The sequence below is a fragment of the Panthera tigris genome, chromosome B2 (genome assembly GCF_018350195.1).
Source record: "Panthera tigris isolate Pti1 chromosome B2, P.tigris_Pti1_mat1.1, whole genome shotgun sequence".
Classification (NCBI taxonomy): domain Eukaryota; kingdom Metazoa; phylum Chordata; class Mammalia; order Carnivora; family Felidae; genus Panthera; species Panthera tigris.
In genome coordinates, this window is record NC_056664.1 from 91,172,731 (window position 1) to 91,193,974 (window position 21,244).

At 33.6% G+C, this 21,244-nt stretch overlaps 1 protein-coding gene and 1 long non-coding RNA gene across 4 annotated transcripts in view; one reads left to right on the forward strand and one right to left on the reverse strand.

Moving 5' to 3' along the window:
• LOC122238698 overlaps nt 1-4,866 on the reverse strand; it is a 12,902-nt gene extending 8,036 nt beyond the window's left edge. Inside the window, exon 1 of the long non-coding RNA XR_006217773.1 lies at nt 4,780-4,866. This is a non-coding gene — a long non-coding RNA (uncharacterized LOC122238698). The remainder of the gene's footprint in view (nt 1-4,779) is intronic.
• GRIK2 (glutamate ionotropic receptor kainate type subunit 2) overlaps nt 1-21,244 on the forward strand; it is a 649,982-nt gene that overhangs the window by 521,088 nt on the left and 107,650 nt on the right. For all 3 annotated transcript variants that reach the window (XM_042986881.1, XM_042986877.1, XM_042986878.1), the window contains exon 14: nt 2,060-2,277. In XM_042986881.1, the coding sequence (XP_042842815.1) occupies nt 2,060-2,277 (218 nt within the window). The remainder of the gene's footprint in view (nt 1-2,059; nt 2,278-21,244) is intronic.

Consider the following 21,244-nt stretch of genomic DNA (forward strand, 5'->3'; position numbering starts at 1 on the left):
GCTAATAACTAACCCTAATAGCCTGGAGTAATTTATCCTGATAATAAAGGCACAAACGTAACAAAGAATATTAAAAATTATGTTTGCTATTACTTTGAAAAAAATTTTTTTTCACTTATCTTTTCTGAAATATTTGGAGTTTTTTGAGAATCCGCATACTGATTAGATTAACTTGATAGCTAAAAAATCTAGCCATTAGAATTCAGACTATATTTGATAGCTCTGAAAATGATAAGTAATCCAAGCAATGAAAAATTCAAATATACATTTGCTTTGCCACATAACTACTTCACTGCTGGTGGATACATGAAAGAGGAACCCATACTAAACTGGCTGATGCCCAGCTCCCCAGGAATTAGTGGGATATAGTGCTGGACATGACGTTACCTTGAGTACATGACAGTCAGCCCCTAACCAGGCTCTGATTCACAAACCTAGGAGGTACTCTCTTTAAGTCCTTGGGTAAGATACGAACTTGTGGTAATTGGGCCTTTTTTGTCGAATGTCTCCACTGTTCTTTTCCTTCCCGGTCTTGTTTGACTTTACTGGTGCTGTTGTTAAGGAAAAAAAAAAAAAAAAAAGTAGAATGGGCAGCCAAAGCTGCTGCTGATCATCTTGGGAATATTTTAGTATTTCAGTGTTCGAGTGTGTGTCTGACAGGGCCTAGGAGCAACTACATCAGAAAGGTACTTTTCTGTTTTGTTTTGTTTTTTGTTATTTTTTTCCCCTCCCACAGAATGGTAGGCAGAGTCTGGAGCTGGAGTTGGCTGTCATGTCCAAGTCTGTCTGCTTTTTAAAATTTTGTTCGTTTGTTTGAAATTACAAGGGTAAGATGAACTGCAGTGTAAGATGGGCTGTTTTGATCTATTCTGGTCATGATACCGCTTTTTTTTCAATGTTAACATGAATGATTTGTTGCATTTTTCATTCCATCCAAAGATGTGTTGCCTTACTGCATCAGTGATTATATGAAAGATCTGACTGTCAACAAATCAGCAAATGGAGTCCATCTTTGCTTCATTCCATTTTACTCAAACCCTATTAAAAATTAATTTGTAGCCAATGCTTTCTTGATTTTGGATTTAAAATGATTAAAAGTGCATAGTAATATATTACATATATTCATAAATTTAGTATACTTTTCTTATTAAAAAAATCATGCATGCTGATATGTATTCATTTACACATTAAGACTGTAAATAGTGTACATAATTTAAACAATGTTGTAAAGCTATAAGACTTGATTTTAAAATTGTCAGGATTTTATTTTAAAATCTAAATTAATTAAATTAATAATAATCAAAAGTAAAATAGAATTCTTGGATCCCGTTCTCTTATTAATAGCATGAGCAGGCAACTCCAGCCATGTTTGTAATATATTTATGAAATATCTATATATATGTAAAAATAAATTTGTGACAATATGTTTATTCTGATTCTGATTCTTCTCATTGAGGATAACTATAGTGATGGGAGACATTTGTTTGTACATAAGGAAATAATTTACTACCTTATTTCAAAATAAACCTGGACTAAAACCTCATATCTCAAGGAATATAGGTAATTGAAATTTATTTTTGTAACACATAATTTTTTAAAATGGCAAAATAGACAAAATTTATGCTTTCATGCACATCAAAAAATGAAACTTTATATAAAGCGTGTTAAGAAATGGGTTTGAATGTATGTTAAATCATTTCTTCTAAAACCAAAGTAATTAACAAGAATATGAAAAGCCATACAAGTAGTTTATAAACTAGAGATATTTTTTTTCTCCCTTCTAATGCTGTTTTTATAAGGGTTATTACTAATGTCCTGTCTCAGATAGAACTTAAGTCTCCTGCCACTATACTTAACAAGTGTCCTAAGAGACGGTTTATTATCTGAAATTAGCCTCTGCTCTCCCAGTGGTTGTTGCTTGCTTTCTAAAGCAATATGTGAACCTATGATTTAAGCTTTTATTACACAGTGATTCCATTCTGCCACTGTGACCAAAAGTACCTGACTGCTGATCAAATTCTCTGTATTCGTTTCACCTTTTCCCCCCAATCTCTGTTAGGTTCTGAGCTCATGCCCAAAGCGCTCTCCACCAGGATAGTGGGAGGCATTTGGTGGTTTTTCACACTTATCATCATTTCTTCGTATACTGCTAACTTAGCCGCCTTTCTGACAGTGGAGCGCATGGAATCCCCTATTGACTCTGCTGATGATTTAGCTAAACAAACCAAGATAGAGTATGGTGCGGTGGAGGATGGTGCAACCATGACTTTTTTCAAGGTAAGTCCTACTGATTGTCTACAATTTACATATTAAAATGATAGAGTGCAAACAAATCTCCCTCTCTTAATGGATGTAAGGATGTAGCAACACTGTAATTTGTGAAGAATAATCAATAGTCAATAATCCTCAATAATCAACAATCAATAATAATCAATAGTAAAAAATAATCAGGAATCCTCAGGGGATGGAGGGGTATGTGTACAACTAAATACACGGTCATTAAGGCAAAACATTTTAATACTTGCAAATGGCAAGGAGTTCTTGCTTTGCAAGTATTCCCTTTTTGTTCGAAAGCAATTCTGCCCACGGCAACATTTTTTTTTCCTCAACAAGTTTTTATCTTTGAGTGTAAATGTCTGTACATTTATTAGTATATATTAATATATTAGTATATTAATTACATTAATATAATATAGTTAATATATAATATATATCAATATATGCCTAATGTAATGAATATATTAACACAATGTATTGATTATATATTAATATATATTTGTTAATATATATTAAATAGTATTAGATTCAGACTCTACCAGGCTTAGCTGTTCCAGAGGAATAGAATGATTACATACATACATAATATTCTTATATACACATTTCTTTCTGTTAAGGTGAAACAAGGCTTGTTTACAAGCCTACAGAAAAAGAAGGAAAATAAATGATAGAAATAAGCCAAAACAATTCTTGTTGATGCACATTCATCTAATGTTCTGTAAGGCACAGAGTTTGAAAATGAGCTATAACACTGAACTCATAATGGTTTCCAGAGGGACAGCCCTGTGGAACACTTGAATGGAAAAGTGCTTGAACCAGGTTCCAGGCATATAGAGTATCTTACCCTCTTTATTTTCCCTTTCTTCTTACTCCAGCTGATCTCATTGGGCCAAAATACTATACTCTAAATCGGGTGATTTCACTTCAGGGAGTCAATATCACTCCGTAATTTCTTTTATATTGTACCAAGTCTTTTTGTTTTGTTTTGATGTTGTTATTGTTGTTGTTGTTTTAATATGCAATTTATTGTCAAATTGGTTTCCGTACAACACCCAGTGCTCATCCCAACAGGTGCCCTCCTCAATGCCCCTCACCCACCCTCTCCTCCCTCCCATCCCCCATCAACCCTCAGTTTGTTCTCAGTTTTTAAGAGACTCTTATGTTTTGGCTCCCTCCCTCTCTAACCTTTGTTTTTTTTCTTCCCCTCCCCCATGGTCTTCTGTTGAGTTTCTCAGGATCCACATAAGAGTGAAAACATGTGGTATCTGTCTTTCTCTGTATGACTTATGCTAAGCGTACTAAGTCTTTTTAAATTCCTTGTATGTCAGGCAAAATTTTAAGCATTGGTATTTTCCTTCACTGTTCATACAAATGTAATAGGAAGTTTAAGTATGCAGAAGTGGTAACTTTTTTAAATAGTTGAATCAAACTATAAAATAAATTCTCTCATCAAACATTCATCACGTACCTGTTGAGTACCAGAAATTGCATTACATATTGGTCTTCTAGAGCAAATAACATCTATTTCTCACTTTTAAGGAGATCATAGTTTAGTTGGATGACTATATCAACAATCATGGAACTGGGTTTTATGCTACTTAAAACACAAACTTTGCCAAAAATTATATAATTTTTGTTGTAAAAATTCTCACAAAACTAAATCATCTCTTTTTCTAGAGTTCTGGAGGACATAAATATCCAAAGAATGAGATAGATTGATTGTTTAGTCAAATCTATATAATTCTTAAAATGTAATTATTTTCAGAGTGAATATCTCATATGGCTAGATGAAAGCTTAAAATGTGTATTTTACATTTATTTGGAAAATCATTATTATTTAATCAAATTTGTTGAGTAACCAAAAATGAGCAAAATATTATGATCAGTAAGTGCCATTTGACTATATTAATTACAACTGATCAATTTTCCCCATTGAATATTCAGAATTAATAAAGATAGCTTTTCTTATATAACGTTTTTTTGTTTTGTTTTTTGTTTTTGTTTTTTTTTTGTTTTGTTTTATTTTTGGTTTTTTTTAGAAAAGGAAATCATCTGTTGAAATGCTAAATGCACATTGTATGTGTCAGTAACTTTGTAGGGAGTGAATGTGGGATGCATTAAAATTATTATAGTATTCAAGAGACTTTTGAATAGAGTTTGTTAAAAAACACCAAGTATCTAAACCAAGTGATTTGATTGACATCAGAAGTTACTATTTCTGTTTCAAAAATACATCAGAGTTTTCATTTTATTTTTTATATTCCAGAAGACTCAAAATATCTTGTTTCAAATTTCTTTTATACCATGAGCAAGGTTTATCTCTAGAAAATCAACTTAAAAAAATTATTTTTTTCTTATCTTTCAGCTTATTCTCTTCCCCTTTATTTTGTCTTTTCAGTCTTTTCAATTTTCTCTTTCTTTTTAAAAATTATTAAATAATTTTTTTAATTTTAATTTTTTTAGGTAAATTATGCAGTATTAGTTTCTTTTTTTTTTGCCTACCTTCACTTTTCTTTGCTATTGACTTTTCTTCTTACTCTTTCAGCCCTTGTTTTCTCTCTCGCATGCAAGGGTACCTCTAGCACCAAGAGAAAATTGGCATAGAACAATTTTCTGTTTCCAACAGCACAGACATTCTTTCTGTAGAATTAAGGCCTTCTGGAATCCATACTAGTCACAGTAAAAACCACACAGTGATAATCACTAAGTTGACAATTACCTTATGTTGATAACCTTATCAGATGCTGAATTCTTACTTTAAAATTAGAAAAAAAAATTAGAATTTAAAAGAATACATTAAATATTGACTTCTCTTTAGTTATTTTAGTGTACCCTTAAATGATACTAATTTCAACTTCATATTTTAGTTTGTTAAATTATACACTTATACCAGCCATGGGTGTAAAATTTAAAAATATATATATTCCTTAACAATCTGGAATTAAAGTAATTGCATGCTCATTTTTCAACTTCGCAATGAACCAGGGACTAGTGTGTGTATTCTGTTTACATTTGATACCATTCTTTTATTTCTTAATTAACAGCAATGCATACAAACACTCTAGGAAGCACCCTTAAGGCATTGATTTCTAAAGGAATTTCCATCTTGTTTTTACAAATTTAACAAGACCCTGCTGTTAGTTAATTGTTCTGGAATGCTCAGTTCCAGAAAATTATTTTAAAGAATGGTATAATTTTGTTACCACAAGCAAGAAGAGCTGGCTCAAGATACCTGACCTTAAAGGGGTAAGTCCTCAGTATTGCAAAAACACAGAGTTATGCCATTCTATAATATTAAATAATCCTTTTTCCAAAGAACATGCTTGACTTTGTTTATTGAGCTTACGTGTATATTGTCTTCAAGAAGAGTTCTTTCTTCTCTTCTTTTATATCCATTACACTCCATGCGCATTCTTCCCAGGGATAAATGTAAAGTCATGACTGGTAAAGTAACTCAAAATTGAGCAGATGGTAGTTCTTCAGAGTTATTCTTTATAAACAGCAGAAAACTGTATGACATCACCAATATATATTCTTAATCATATTTTAATGATAAAATAGCTGAAGGCCCAGGGATTTCATTGAAAAACAATAAAGGAGTTGTCAAAACCTTCTCGGAATCTGGGGACTTGGTGTAGTACAACTGAAATCTCACCCCAGAGCGGAACACTACACAGAATGTTACTAAGCAACAAGCACATTCTTTTCTCCCGAAGTATAAAGATTAGGAGAATGAATACATATAGATTACATGTTCAAAAATAACTCAGTGAGAGCCTGTAGGTGTTATGATTTCTTTTGAGAATCCCTGTATTTTCAAAGTGAGTCCTATGTTTTACAAAGTGGTGCTGAATCACTTTGCTTCTATGCAACGCATGACTCAGGTTTTCCAATTCCTGATAATTCTCTCTCTGGGTTTGGTCTACCTGAAATCTCAAGCTTGCTATGTATACAAATACAGTCTGTCCTTCCAAAAAAGATGGTATCAAAGGAGATACTTTTTTATGGTTATTTTAAAAAGTTCTGCCATATATTGTAAGAAATTTAAATAGTATCAAACATACAATGCATATCACCTAATGCTTCTGAAAATAAAATCTAAAATTCAGAATAGTTGTTATGAATGAAAAAAAAAAAACTGAAATCAGAGAAACTGGGGCTTGATTCCTGGCTCCACCACGTATTGGCTGTATTTAGGTAAGATACTATTACTTGTAAACCTCTGACGCCTCATTTCTACATTGGAATGACTAACAGGACCATTCTGAAACTATTATTTGAATATTAAATGAAAGCTGTACACGTTTGCTAACCATCTAGTAAATGCTTGACGGAGGTTATATATTAGCATCACTAAAATACATGGCTAATTAAAAATATTCAGAATTTAGGATGATTTTAAACATAGTCAAGTAAATTATGTCTCTATGGCCCACAGTAGGATAAATAATTTTGAAATAGATTTAAGAAGAGATCACATCATGTTTATCTAATTGAAATTGCTTCAGTCTTCTGATAATTATTGTCATGAAGAGGATGTAATTTGGTAAGTGAAATAAAAAGAAACTATGAGAGCTCTTTTCTAGACTGTGTAGTTTGAAACGGTATATTGAGGTGCATTTAACAATTCTTTGGGGAATTTATTGCAAACCATAGGTAAAGGGGACTATAAAATATTTAATATAAAAAATATTTATCCTTAACTTTAACTTTTTTTTAACCTAATGACCAAGATGTCTTATTTTAGGCAGTATTGCCATTCACCTTATGTTCTCAATTACATGTTCATTTGTAAGATATCAAATTTTTATTCAAGAAATAATTATCGATCATCTCTTATGTGGTAAGAACTGTGTTAAATCTTAAACATATTTCCTATATCTCCAAGCACTGCCTGCACCTGTCCATTCTATCTCCTATATATCTATTTCCTTTACTGTTTCCTTTACAGTTTACTGTTTACTGTTTACTGTCCTGGTTATGAAAACTAGTGTCATCTCTGTCTAGGGTTTTGTAGTAACCATTTAACTTTTCTTTCTCCCAATTTTGTCTGTATTGTTCTCTATGCTGCTACCAGAGTGACTTAAAGTCCTCCAAAATTGCCCTCTCCCCTTTGCTTTAGGGTATAAACCTGACTTCTCAGTGTGTTTGTAGACACCTCATTGTTGAGAGTCTTGAGCGAATGGTGAAAAAGGAATCCTTGAGACGTCTTTGGTGCAAAAAGATGATTTTATTAAATATGGGGACACGACCTATGGGCAGAAAGAGCTGCCCTGGGGTTGATTATATACTTTTAAGTTAGAGGGAGTTAGGGATAGTATAAGTCTCTAAGGAATTTGAAAGCAAGGCTTTCAGAACCTTGAGGGGCTAGCTCTTGTTAAGATTAGGTTACTTCTGGTCTTCAATAAAACAAAAACATGAAGTAGGGCAGCCATGAGTTCTTTGAGGAAGGTCACGCTCTACATGTTTCAGGTAAGTGTCAGTGGGCTGCAAGCTGTAAGGAGATTTAATTTATGTTACATTTTTCTTGCCTTTGTTTGCCTCATCATCATGGTCTGGCTTCTTTTATAGCCACTTGCTCTCACACTTGCAGCTACTCCCAGGTTTGTCACAAGTAAATGATGCACCTCCTTCTCCAATGCCTGTTACACATTTTTTTCCCATCCCTGTCCCTTCTTATAACCAAATTGGTTATATTCTCTTTATTCCTTAGATACTAATTCATGCCTCACTTATCAAATTTTCACGATCCTTCCCCTACCTGTTCTATCTACTCAGTTTGGGTGAGGTACTCCTTTATATTCTCTGAGCACCTTTTACTTCGGTCCTTATTGAATTTTCAACCCAAGCTGTCCTCTTGGTTCCTGTGTTTCTATACCACACTGCATAGCAGGGATTGAACCTATATCATTCACGTTTGAATCTCTAGTTCCCTGCACAGGCTTTGCATATGGTTTGGGCTTTATTAGTTATCGACTGCCACAATGATGTTGCTTGACAAACAGCAAAAATCTCTTAGTGGCATGTAACATAAACCTTTATTTAGCTTACAAGTCAGCAGTCCTATTTCTAGAAACTTGGAAGGCCAGAGACTTTAGTACATTTTGAACAGACTCTGTTTCTCTTACACCAGGGTGACAGTGCTTTTGCCAATACCATTTTGGCTAAACATTTGTGGCCTTCAAATGTATCCAAGTGAGTCCATTTATAATCTAAAACCACAGGGACAGTTCTTTTTCAAATGTGCCTCTCTCTAAACTAATTGTTACTTTGGAATAGAAGCTCTTTGCTGGAGGAGAAAATCTACAAGGCATTGCCTTAACTTTTTCAGAGGGCTGAACGAAGTACCTTGAGCAACGTGCATAATTTGTTCTTTAGTTACGAAATGGTGCCATGTTGGAACAATTCAGAGAACTTTTACTGACTTGAGACACTGAAGACTAGGAATGCTTAAAATTACCCAACCATGCAAATTCTAACTCTACAATATCACCTCTAAGTACTGGTTGCAAACAGCCCAGTTCTTTTAAATTATTTCTTCCCTCTCCTCCTTCTCTTTGTTGTTCTTCTGATGAGTGATCTCTTTCTTGTACTACCTTATCCCATGTAGCTGGAAGTAACTAGCTGATTCCTTGAATATTTTGTCATTTTGTGTAGACATTTCTTTGGCCAAGTCCAAAAGATTATTACTGCATTTCAATCTTTTAACTTACTACAAGGCACACTTTAAAAATATTATTTCCCCTTATTTCATTGATTCCTATTTCCCAATTTTCTCTCTAATGATTTCATTGTAATTTAGTATGTGACCCTAAATTAGTGTTTCATATTTAGGTTCTCTTTATGGCACCAACTCACTTCTTTTACCTAATTCTGTACAGTTATCCCATGGCACAATGACTATACCATCCATTGATGGAAAACCTATGACAGAGAGTTTTAGGTAGATTGTGTGATTATTTTCAAATTTTGCTAATCTGTAGAACTAAAAAAGTTTTTTTTTTTTTTTTTTCAAAATATGTAGCTCTCTATGGCATTTCCATTTTTAACTTTTGGTTAAAAGTCAGTTTATTTGGAAGTATAGGTTGTAGTGTTAGGAATATAAGCAAGTGGATTAATCCATCTGGAGGAAAAGTTTTATGTTTTGGTACTTAGCCACAGAGGATTTTGTTTTATTTTTCTTTGTGCATAGTCTCCCTCTTTAGGAGAACTCAAAGTACTTTCTAAATGCCAACTCATTAATCTTTACTGCAACCCCTGAGGAAGGTAGGAAGCAATTATCATTATGCTCATTTAACAGATGAGGAAACTGGGCCATGGAGAGGTTAAGTGACTTATTAATTATGAAAGCAATAACCAAGGGACTCGTAGTATCAACAATAAAAGTAATAGCTAAAGATATGATGGCATAACCATCATTACTCAGAAGAATTAAGTGCATTAGTCATTTTGGCTCACCCACATGACCCCAACTGTTTGATCATATTAAATTTCTAAAACATTTGCTTTAAGCCACTGGGGCAGATATAGTTATAACATGTTCTTTATAATCTGCTACTTATTCTGAGCTTATCAGTTCAATGGTCTTCTAAAATTAAATTATGCTGGGATGGCAGTATAGGTTTTTAAGCCTGAATTGCCTGTGTGGCATGCCTGTAATGATTTTTCAAAAGCTTGAGTGAGTTTTGCTTCTTAAATGCCAGAAGAACAGAAGTAGTTTTTGAGTTGAGAGATAGAATGTAAAAAAATTTGGCAGTTTACTGCATGTACTTAATAAATGGATTTAGAAACATATACCATTCATTAGACATTTTTCATATTATTCTTTATTTCTCAAAAACATAATTTTTGTTTGTTGTTTTTATTTAAAGCAGCAGTAGCAATGAAAGTATAATATATTTACCATGAAAAGATTTATACATTGCAGAAGTAAATTTTCAAAATGGCATCTGTAGTGTACTTTTCACATTGCAAAGGGGTTTTTCTGAAATGAGTCTTTAGTTTCCTTTTGCTATATTGGTGGTACAATATTTTGAAAGTTTCATTTTGTATATGCATAAAATTGACCTAAAATAGTTACAACGACGAGAAAGATAATCTAAAATGACTTTTGAATTCATTTTATTTTTTATTGAGATATAATTGACTTATCTTGTTTAAGTTTAAGGTGTATAATGTGTTGATTTGATGAATTTATATATTGTAGTATGATTATCACTGTAGCATTAGCTAACATCTACCATCAAATCATTATCACAATTGAAATCTAGTCTGTTAGCAACTTTGAAGTTTATAATACAGTATTCCTAACTTTAATCACAACGCTGTATATTAGATCTCCAGAACTTATTCTTTAAATGCCTTTCATAGTTTATGTAGTATATTCCCAGTTAAGTATGGTCATCACAAAGAAAGGGTTCAATAACTATTTATCTGCATGTGGATAGAAACTGGATATGTCTTTCACTGCATACCAAATTTACTACTATATGTATTTTAATTATTTTCCACCACTATCCAGGAGGGATTCTTTGACAATATAATAATTAGAAATTCATTATCGTACCTCAGTAAGTACAGGGATTATTTCTTACATATTTGCTTGTAAAAGAGTTGTCCCGTTTATACAGGTGTTACTAACTTGCCACCTAGTTTTGCTTTCAAGTCATTTTTCTTTACTTGGAGTCAATTTATGCTTAGCAATGACACTGCCCTTTTCTCCTCAATAATTTAGATCTCAAATTTCAGCTTTGGGTTTCACATGGGGGCTATAGTCTCTGTGCCTAGAAACTAGTTTAAAACTGGAATATTAATATGAGCACATGTATATTGGCATCAAAGTTTTATGACTTAACAGTTTTTATTTGTTGATAAATAAAGTTAGCGATACTGACTACTTATCCATGTCCTCAGTTAAAGCACTACTTCAGCTTATGGGGCCAGTCTTTTATCTATCAAAATAGTAGATGTGGGTGGGCTGCAAGCATTGGGACTGGACAGCATGGATGTCATATAGGAATATGGTCTTATCTGTGGTAGGTGATCACGTTATTCTGACAAGCAAGAAGATAGTCTTGATTTTTACGTCAATTTTTCTTTTTCAAGGGATAGTCATTATTTTGTCCTATTTGGGTATATTGTTCACTAAGTTTCAAAAATCCTTAAAACATCCCTTTGTTCAAATCAGTAGTCTCAACCTGCTTGCACATTAGAACATTAGAATGATTCTTAGAGAATACTGAGGCCCAGACCCATCTCCAAGCCAAGGAATTAAAAATATTTGGAGGTGAGATTCTTGGTATCTGAGTTTTTTTATAACTTCTTTTGGTGATTCCAGTGTGCAGGAAGGGTTAAATTAACCCTGTCTGAAATATAAATAATCCCTTCATTATTGGCATCTGTATTTAATAACTAATTGCATTTACTTCATTTCTTTCATATTAGTTTGGGTATTCTTTTGTTCTGAAACCCAGAATTCACAAAATATCAGACAGAAGCATGAAATGATGATAAATCTGTTGAATGTACTCTTACTTCTTTCAAATTATTTACCTTTTGTTCAAAAGAGATTTGCTGAGAGTGAATAATCTAATTACATCATTTCTGACACTGTTCCTGGAAGTCCCCAGTTGGTAGGCATAAGGATTGACTTGTAGCAGGATGAAGACAGCTAGAGCTTTCTCCTTTCTCGGGGAATTATGGTGGAGTAAATCCTGACCTTCGTTGTGTCTCTGAGTAAAAGTTGAGAAAATATATATTCTGTGGTAACTAGGGAGTGAATACATTCACCTTTTCTTTGTAAGTCTTATTGCAGGTTCGTCCACTGTGCGGGAGGGAGGAGAAATTAGAGACCAGTAAGCAGGCATATTAAAGTCTTGGAAGGATTATTATATATGTGACTTTTGTGTTTATAATTGGGACCAGATTAAGAAGCAGTGAAGTACCTTACTTCGTAATTATATATCGAGTTAGATTCTGCACAACAGTTTGAGATTTGGGCTCCTGTAGTTTTGTTTCCTGAGCTGACAGGACTATTCTGTAGTATTTGGTGAACTACTGTCACTCCTTCCTTGTGGAAAAAATGCACCTATGTTAACTGATGGGGACAAATTATTACGCAATTCTAATTGATATCTTTTTTTGTGTTCCTTTGGAATTCCTCATTATCTCTCTGCATATCTATACTGAAACCAAATACTCATCACACACGGCTCTAATGTGGGTGATGGAAAACCAGATATACTTAAGTTTCCAAGCCAAAACTGTTCTTGCCAACTTGCTTGCAAGTTACTAATTAAGTAATGACTCAATGATTACATAGAAAAAATAGAAACTTTATTTTGAATTCTTTGTTTCATGTATTCAAGTTCACATATAATCTGGTTTATTGTTTTGATTTCTCTGCATATTTAATGAAACAAACCCTGAAAGCTTTACGTGATTGAACACCAATGTATCCTAGCAGTCTGTTTAGATTAGTGATTAATATTGTTACTGAAATACTCATCTGTGTAAGTTGATGGTTTCTTTGTTTTTCATCAGGCAGCTTTTCTAGAAATCTAAAAGAAATATCTTAGCAAAGATTTTTGTAGCCATACCATTTCTCTTTTCTCCCAAATATTTTTTTTCTTCATTATTGCTTTTAAGATATGAGTTATAGGTAATGGATCAATGTTAACATTAGGTTAAATAGCAAAATTTTGTTTAAAAAAGCAAAGTTGGTATTTTAAAAGTGTTGTTATATTTTTATTAGTATCTAATATGGTTTTGATATTAGTCATGTTTGAAATTAATATTAAACCAATTTTTTATAATACATTTAAATTATTGGCATAGTGAGGGGGTTACTTTCACCCAGGGAGATTGTCTCTCTCCCCCATCCTCACTAACACACAATTTATTGTATGTGAGGCCTGATCCTATGTTTATTACAGGGATTTGCATAAGGCCTACAGGAAACCAACACCATTTTACTATGTTCCCATTGCAAGAAATAAAATGGTGCCTTTGAGTAAAGCTGCTTCATCAGACACTAGTTTAGCATGCCAAGTTACAGCTATCAATGGTGAAACAGCAGATGTGAAGGCTAGTTGGCATCAAAGCATATGAGTTGAAGACTTTCCTATGGGAAAGAAAGTGCTTCATTACACTTTATCTATACTAAGAACATTGGTTCTATCAAGCTGTCTGGGAAAATTAGACGATGATGGGTTTTATTACCTTAGCTCTGCCAGAGTGAATTCAATAGTTAAAAAGTAAGCGATAACACCATTTGGGGAATTGTAAGAAGTTATTAGAGTTTCAGTGTATTTAAACTTCGAAAGAGCAGCAACTTTTATCTCCGCTTCTCTAAAATGTCTGAGGGACAAAAGTTTAATCCCTCTCTAATTTTCAATATGTACCAATGAAGCTTTGGGACTCTAATTGAAGAAAGAAGTTTTGTATCTGAAGTGTAAAATCTGAGAAACAATGTTTTAATTGCCTTGAAAGGCAAGTGCATGAGGCTGTTGTCATTCCAGGATACACTGTGGTTCTGTCTCTCTTCTGCCCTCCCTCCTCCACTCTGTGCAGGGACCACTCTTGCTGTTTGTCAAGTCAGCATGGCAGCTCAAACACCACATTGCACCTCATCAATCTTAGCCTAGAGGGCCCCACAGGGAGTGAGAAAACTCAAAGTCAGTTAATAGAGCAACGTAAGAGCTGGCCTGTCAAGTACTGCATAATGGATAATTGTCACTGTAAGAGTTTATAGCCACCGGTTAGGCAACAATTTGCAAGGGACTTGGAAAGGCATATTTTTGGACGTAAAAATGTAGGCTTAGATAAATATAAAAATTGTCACTTAAAACTTGTAATGTTTTATTTGTTAGTTAAAAAATGAAGATGAAAACTTCTCTTCTATGTAAGTTGCAGCATAAAAGCATCATTCGGTATTTCTAAAACAAATGTACAAACAAACAAAACACCCAGTTTCTCTGCTTTGTAAATTATTTGAGGAAATTATTTTAATTGGGATTGTGGCTAAGAAAGATCTATTAATCATGTTTAGTGTGTGTGTGTGTGTGTGTGTGTGTGTGTGTGTGTGTGTTTGTAGGGGGGAATCAAACTTTAGAGTATCAACAAAAACATATTATCCTTTTAGATTATCCATTAGCTAAAGTGAATACTGTGAAACTTGTACTTAATCCAGAATACCCTATGCCCTTGGCAGTTAATGTTCTTGATTTTTCATGCACCATGATGTCTTTTTCTTTTTTTTTTGGTGGGGGTATGTGTGCTATTTTCTGTTGTTGCAAATACACTTTAAGCTAATTATCACATTTGGTCAGCTGAACATTCTTTTGTTCATTTGTTTTCCTATCTCTTTTCCAAAAGTCCTAATAGCAAAAATACCACTTTGTTCTTTGATATTAAGAGCTGATTAAAGACATTATATGTAGTTAAGTAGGTTCTCTCATTATATCATAAAGCAAAATGAGGTTTACTGTTACTACTGCTTCCATCTTTGCTGTATAGACTTTCATTTAAAGACAAAATAGAACTGCTTTCTCCCCTTGGAAGTGTGCAAAATGTAGGATCATCAGCCCTTCGATAGTGAATCATCTTATTACTTCATCACTCATGTTCACCAATAGCAAACACAGCTCATAAAGCATCCTTTCTTTTTTATACCCTTTTTCTACCCCAATAGATCGGAAAAAAGACAAAATAAATTTTAGAGGTGTTGATAGTTGCAAACTGAATATAATAGATTCCTCAAAAATATTGCTTTTCAAAAAGCAATATTGACTAGATTAAACATTAATGCTAAATGACTTCATCATAAAGAGGTCAGATTCTGAAGTAATTCAAGTTCTTTTGCTGGGATATTATTGACTTTGACAGTGCCTAGAGTTGTAAATATCTAATGGATACTGTTAAGCACTTTCATTGACCTCCTGTGTTCAGAGAGAGTCCTTAATAGTTTCATAAGTAAAGAACTTTACAGATGAGGGAATGTGTCTGCACGTGTATGCACATGCATGAGTGAGTGTGTTCTATAGGAATAAGATATGCTACCTTAATTGGAATTAAATTATGAATGGTTACATGATTTATTTTTCTTATATCCAGTTTCCATATTAAATCTGTTCTAGTGGAATAATAGTTCAGGGCTGGCAATAAATTGTAATTTTATTTTTCCTGATAGCATTTGAATAATACTTTTGATTATCATTAGCCTATTGTATATACCACAACACTAGTGGAGTTCAGTGAAAAGATTTGATTGTCTCTAAAGGTAGGTGTTTCCTTTATTAAATATTGTAATTACAACTAATTAGAGGTTACACAATAAATTAGTTTGCTTTGTAGGTCCCTTGACTGCTTTCAGAACACTGTGAGTTTATGCTTCATTATAATTTATTACAAAAACAATTAAATAAAGACCAAATAATTAGAAAGTAGCATTAATAGTGGATATAAATGATTGTTGAATCAATACAATGCAGTTTAACAAAATGATTAAATGCATAAACTAGGTTGTGTCATGAAATCATATATCTATCACTTGTTAGGGATTTACTTAACCTAGGGCTTCTGTCTTTTTATAGCTAAACTGGGGGTTTAATTACCTGTTTTATAGATTGTTTACATAAAGCACTAAACATGTAATAAACTCCCAGTGTGTACTTACTGCTATTCTTATTTCAAGGCGCTTAATAGTTGAACTGATAAACTCTGTAGCAGATAAAACCATTTCCCTCCAAATGAATGCTTGCATTCCTGGAAATACATCCAGTTTACCTATGCTTAATGCCAAAAGCTGGTACTCAATTACATTTATGTTTGATTTGTGATTTAATCTTGATTGTAGATTATTAAAAAATATTCTAGATTACTCTCTTGCACTGCTGAAAAGATAAACGCATCATGAATCCAGTTCCATCCATACATCCAATTTTAATTAATGATCTTTTTATTAATGGTTTTTTAATTAACGGTCTTTTTATTAATGTGTGAGATTTACTTTGACAAACAATTCATGCTCAGAATTAATGCTTAAATAGAAGAACTCCCATTTTTAATTGCTCTTCCTCTCCATAAATATTAACCATTGTAATTTTAGCAAGTTTCTTTTTCTCTTATAAAAATAATGCATATGACTCATGATAACTATAGAATTTTAGGAAAACAAAGGAAAAAATGTCAAAGTCCAACCTACAAAGACAAATCCTAATATCCTGTAAAAAAAGCCTCCAGTATTTTCTCACTATATTTTGTTTTTCTCTTGTTTCAGTGTTAAAGACTTTTAGCCTGTATATAGCTTTACATATCTCATATTTCCACTGAACACAGGTAGTGATGCTCTTTTCAGGAATATGCTTTAAAAATTCATTATCAGCATGCTCACTTTGGCAGCACATATACTGAGATTCATTATCAGTAAAATAGGGTTATAAGAATGTGCTCATGATACTTTCAGAAATATTTTTTTCTTGAGATAAAGTCTAAAACAAAAAGCCACTTGCTAATTTCCAAACCCATTCACCTAGTCATTGCAAACTTCTTTTTATTGTTTATTTTATCTAACTTTCAAAATACGTTTGTATATAAACACACATGCATAGCAAAGAAATCATTTATATCCTAAATACCTAAGATAACAATTGAGATATTGATTTTCAATGTTTGTTGCATTAAACTATCAGAAATTTAATGCTTTCATATATTAAATTTAATAAATGCTTTTAATCAAACCTTGAAGGAAAATTGGGAGAGAGATAGTTTTAAGGTTGTCTGTTTAGACTTCTTAATATAATTTTTTCTTCAAGTGAAAAAGAAAAAAAATCTTGTAATAGAAATATATAGGAGTAGTTGTTAACCTTTTTCTGTTGAGCCATATTAACTTATATTTAGAAGAATGATTATAGAAATATCTTTCTTTATCTACATTAGCTGTAGTTTATTCAGTCTTTCCATGTCTATAAATGAAAAAGAACACTTGCATGGCTGTACTGTCACATAGAGTTGACATTGAATGCATGTAGTCTGGAATTCCATTCCTCAGTTATTCCAGGATGCCCAAGATACACTAGTGTCAGGGGAGTCTATGTTAGCTCATATTTTTAGGTATTCACATACAGATATTTTTATCGTATCAGCCTTTTCTTCCAACACTAGAAGAAACTAACCCAGCCTAACTCTAGCAAATATAATTTAGTGGAGTAAATTAGGAATCCATATTGTTGGGTGTGAAGACTGTCTGGCTGCGACATGTCACCCCATTGATCCCTGGAGTTGATTCAGCTGATCTGACTGGCTAGGCAGGTATCTCTCTCCCTCACCGCTCCATGTGCACCCCTCCCAAAGCTGTGTGCTGGGTACAAGAGGAAACGAGGGCGACTTTCCCCAATAGAGGAGGACTTTCTTTGGTCAAGGGTAAACGAGCAGCTGCACTCCCCTGCTAGAACCTCCAAACAGGCTCTCAAGGTCCATTAGTAGGAGAACATAGGGTGGTCAAGCTTCCAAGACCCCAGACACATCCAAATGAGGTGCTGCACGTGGCAGTCTGCCTTTCTTTAAAAAATAAAATACAAAAACAACAACAACAGCGGCAGTAGCAGCAGCAACAACAACAAGGTATCCATATTGTCAAAATAGAAGAAAATGACTTAAGAGGCCATGACTAAGAAGGGACATGTCTAAAAATAACAATTTTTAGATCTACCTGATACATCCTAATCTTTAGGAAGATGTTTCATAAAGGACTACCCAAATTTGATGACAATGATGATGATGAAGATGATGATGTTGATGATGTTGAAGAAGATGTTGATGTTCCTGATAGAGATCTGCCTTGGAATCCAGGGAAAACACTAGAGCAATTTATGTTTATGAATTAAAATAATAGAGGTGACTTTAAGAAAACCAGCAAAATTTATTCTAAAGAAGTCAAGTAAACTAGCATCAGCAGGAGGGTAACTTCCAAAGTTAGAAAGACATCTTTATTTAAAGGTGTCTGAGAAGTAATTTTTTGAAAACAGGAGTCCTGAGATCATGTGATGTAACCTTCATCATAATGAAGGAGCTTGTGCATGGGCATCAGCCTGCTGGGCTTCACTTTCAGAGCTGCTTTTTCTCCGGGGCCCAATCATTGCAAGTTGCCACTTCCATTTATTTCTACACTGGTGCCCTAAAGATGTAGTTCTTAGAGTAAAACTCTTATGGGCAGAAGAACAAAATTAATTGTATTTTGAAAATAAAAATGGTAGCTAAACTCTTCCTTTATCTTTTTATGTGTGTTGTCAGTAGACAGGCAATAGCTACCTTACCATCCTTCTCACTCCTCCTTATTAACCATTGTTTCTTTCCAAATCTCAGGCCTAAGTTATTATACCTGCTATCTCTTAAAAATAAGTGTGCAGTGATTTACTGTTACTAGCTCAAAAGAAACACTTGAGTGTTTTGCCTGACCTCCTTTCTTTGAATTTGGGAATACTTTTAACAGTGTCCGTATCAGTAGTTCGCTACAAAACGCTTCAAAGAAATTTCACTATCTCAGGCTAACAAATAGGACCGGAGTTGTGTTTTGTTATGGCTTTTACTAAAATGTGAATGTCTCTTAATACATGAAATGTGGCTAGTGCAACCAAGGAACAAAATTTCTTGTTTTAAATTGAAGTATAGTTGATATACAATATTACATTAGTTTCAGGTGGCCAACATGGTGATTAGATAAGTCCATACGTTATGCCGTGCTCTCCCCAAGTCCAGCTACCATCTGCCACCACACAACACTATTACAACACCATTGACTATATTCCCTATGCTGTACTTTTCACCCCCATTACTTATTCATTCTGTAATTGGAACAGAATTTTAAATTTTATCTAATTTTAATTGATTTAATTGGGAAAATTTGAACCTGAGGCAGTGTAAGACATTTTCCCATTAAACACAAAATTATATTTTTGTTTTCAATTTTGTGTCATGTTGGATATTGTATTATAGAGCATGTGATCAGTGCCTGTGTCATTTGTAGTATTGCTCATAAACACATCATTGATATCAGTGGCAGTGGATTGATTCAGTTCAAATTATTTCTTCTGTGTACCGATGTAACATTGTAATGCGTTTGTTTAGCAGTCTATGCATATGACACAAGTTACAATAACTATGTAAGCCTTAACTGGCAATTCAATTGAAATATATACTATTATTTTAAACAAAGTATAATTAAATTATTTTTCTAGTTTAAAAAGTACATATGGGCGAGTTTTCAAATTTAAAATGAAGGTATAGTATTGAAGCAGAATTGAGTAGAAATGGAGAAGCAAATACAACTGGAACAGTAAAGAATAAAAGTCTGGGTGAAGGCATGTTACAGATTTCACCATAAATGGCAATTGCAACTTACTGAGGCAGAGCTAAGTGGAAAAGCTGTTTGTTGCATAAAAAGATTTTTAACAACAACAAAGTCATTATCAAGAAACATTCTCAGGAAAAGCATAGTGAATTTGACAGTTTCTCTTAACAGTAACAAGATAATCAATGAAATTAGTTGCTTGAAATCAGAGTCAAATGTTCTAAGAATTTAAAAAGATTGTTAGATGTTTATAGCAGAATTACCAACAATAGCCAAATTTGGAAAGAACCCAAATGTCCATCGATTGATGAATGGATAAAGAAGATGTGATATATAGGTACAATGGAATATTACTCAGCCATCTAAAAGTAATGATGTCTTACCATTTGCAATGACGTGGATGGAGCTAGAGTGTATTATGCTAAGTGAAATAAGTCAGGCAGAGAAATAAATATATGATATGATTTCACTCATGTGTGGAAATTAAGAAATGAAATAGATGAACATAGGGGAAGGGGGGAAAAGAGAGGGAGGCAAAACATAAAAGACTTTTAACTATAGAGAACAAACTGAAGATTGATGGAGGGGAGGCAGGTGGGGGATGGGCTAAATACGTGATGGGTATTAAGGAGGGCACTTATAAGGGTTGCCCGGGTGGCTCAGTTGGTTAAGCGCCTGACTTCTGCTCAGGTCACAATCCCACAGTTTGTGGGTTCAAGCCCCATGTGGGATTCTGTGCTGACAGCTCAGAGCCTGGAGCCTGCTTCTGATTCTGTGCCTCCCTCTCTCTTTGCCCGTCCCTAACTCGTGTTCTGTCTCTCTCTCTCTCTCAAAAATAAACATAATTTTTTTTAAATTTACTGAACTGTTAACTCTACTCAAAATTCTCATAAAAGAAATGGTTGCCATATTTTTAATAACCAAAGATTAAAAATGGTAGTATGTTTTAGTTTTTTTCACTAATATCTCACATTGTAAAAACTTAAATTCCCAACCTGTTTCACTTTATGAGTTTCCAGCTGTTTTATAAATCTTAGTCTTACATCACATTGGGACTGAAAAATATGTTCCCACATTTTTCTCCTGTCGCTACTGATAAGTCATTTTCAGAAATATGTTTTTTTTCTTTGAATTACCAAGATGACACTTCTTTCTATATTAATTGATCCTACTTGAACGGTTTTTGGTTTTCCTCAATCTAAGTGAGAAGAATTTGATGATGATTTGATCTCGACCACAAACCAGTTGAACAAATCTCTGTATCCACTACAGCTTGAAAGCAGGATTGCATGCATAGTTTGTAGTCCAATTTTCAGTATCCAAAAGTGTTTTGTTTTTGTTTTTGTTTTTTCTTTTTTTCTTACAGAGTTCTCCTACTGTCAGAGTCTCTAGCTTTCTAGCATTCTGAACAGAGAAGAAACTCTGCTTCTGCTTTTCTAGTGGGCCCAACATTTCCATGACAAATGAGGACTACTCAATCACCTGCCTCCCTCCCACCCCTATCTCTGGCAGATAATCCCCTCTTATCACTGCTTGCCCAGTTATTTTCTAGCATTTGTAGCCCCTAAATTAACACAGAAGTCCAGACAATAGTGAGAACGAGGAAACATACTCTGCCTC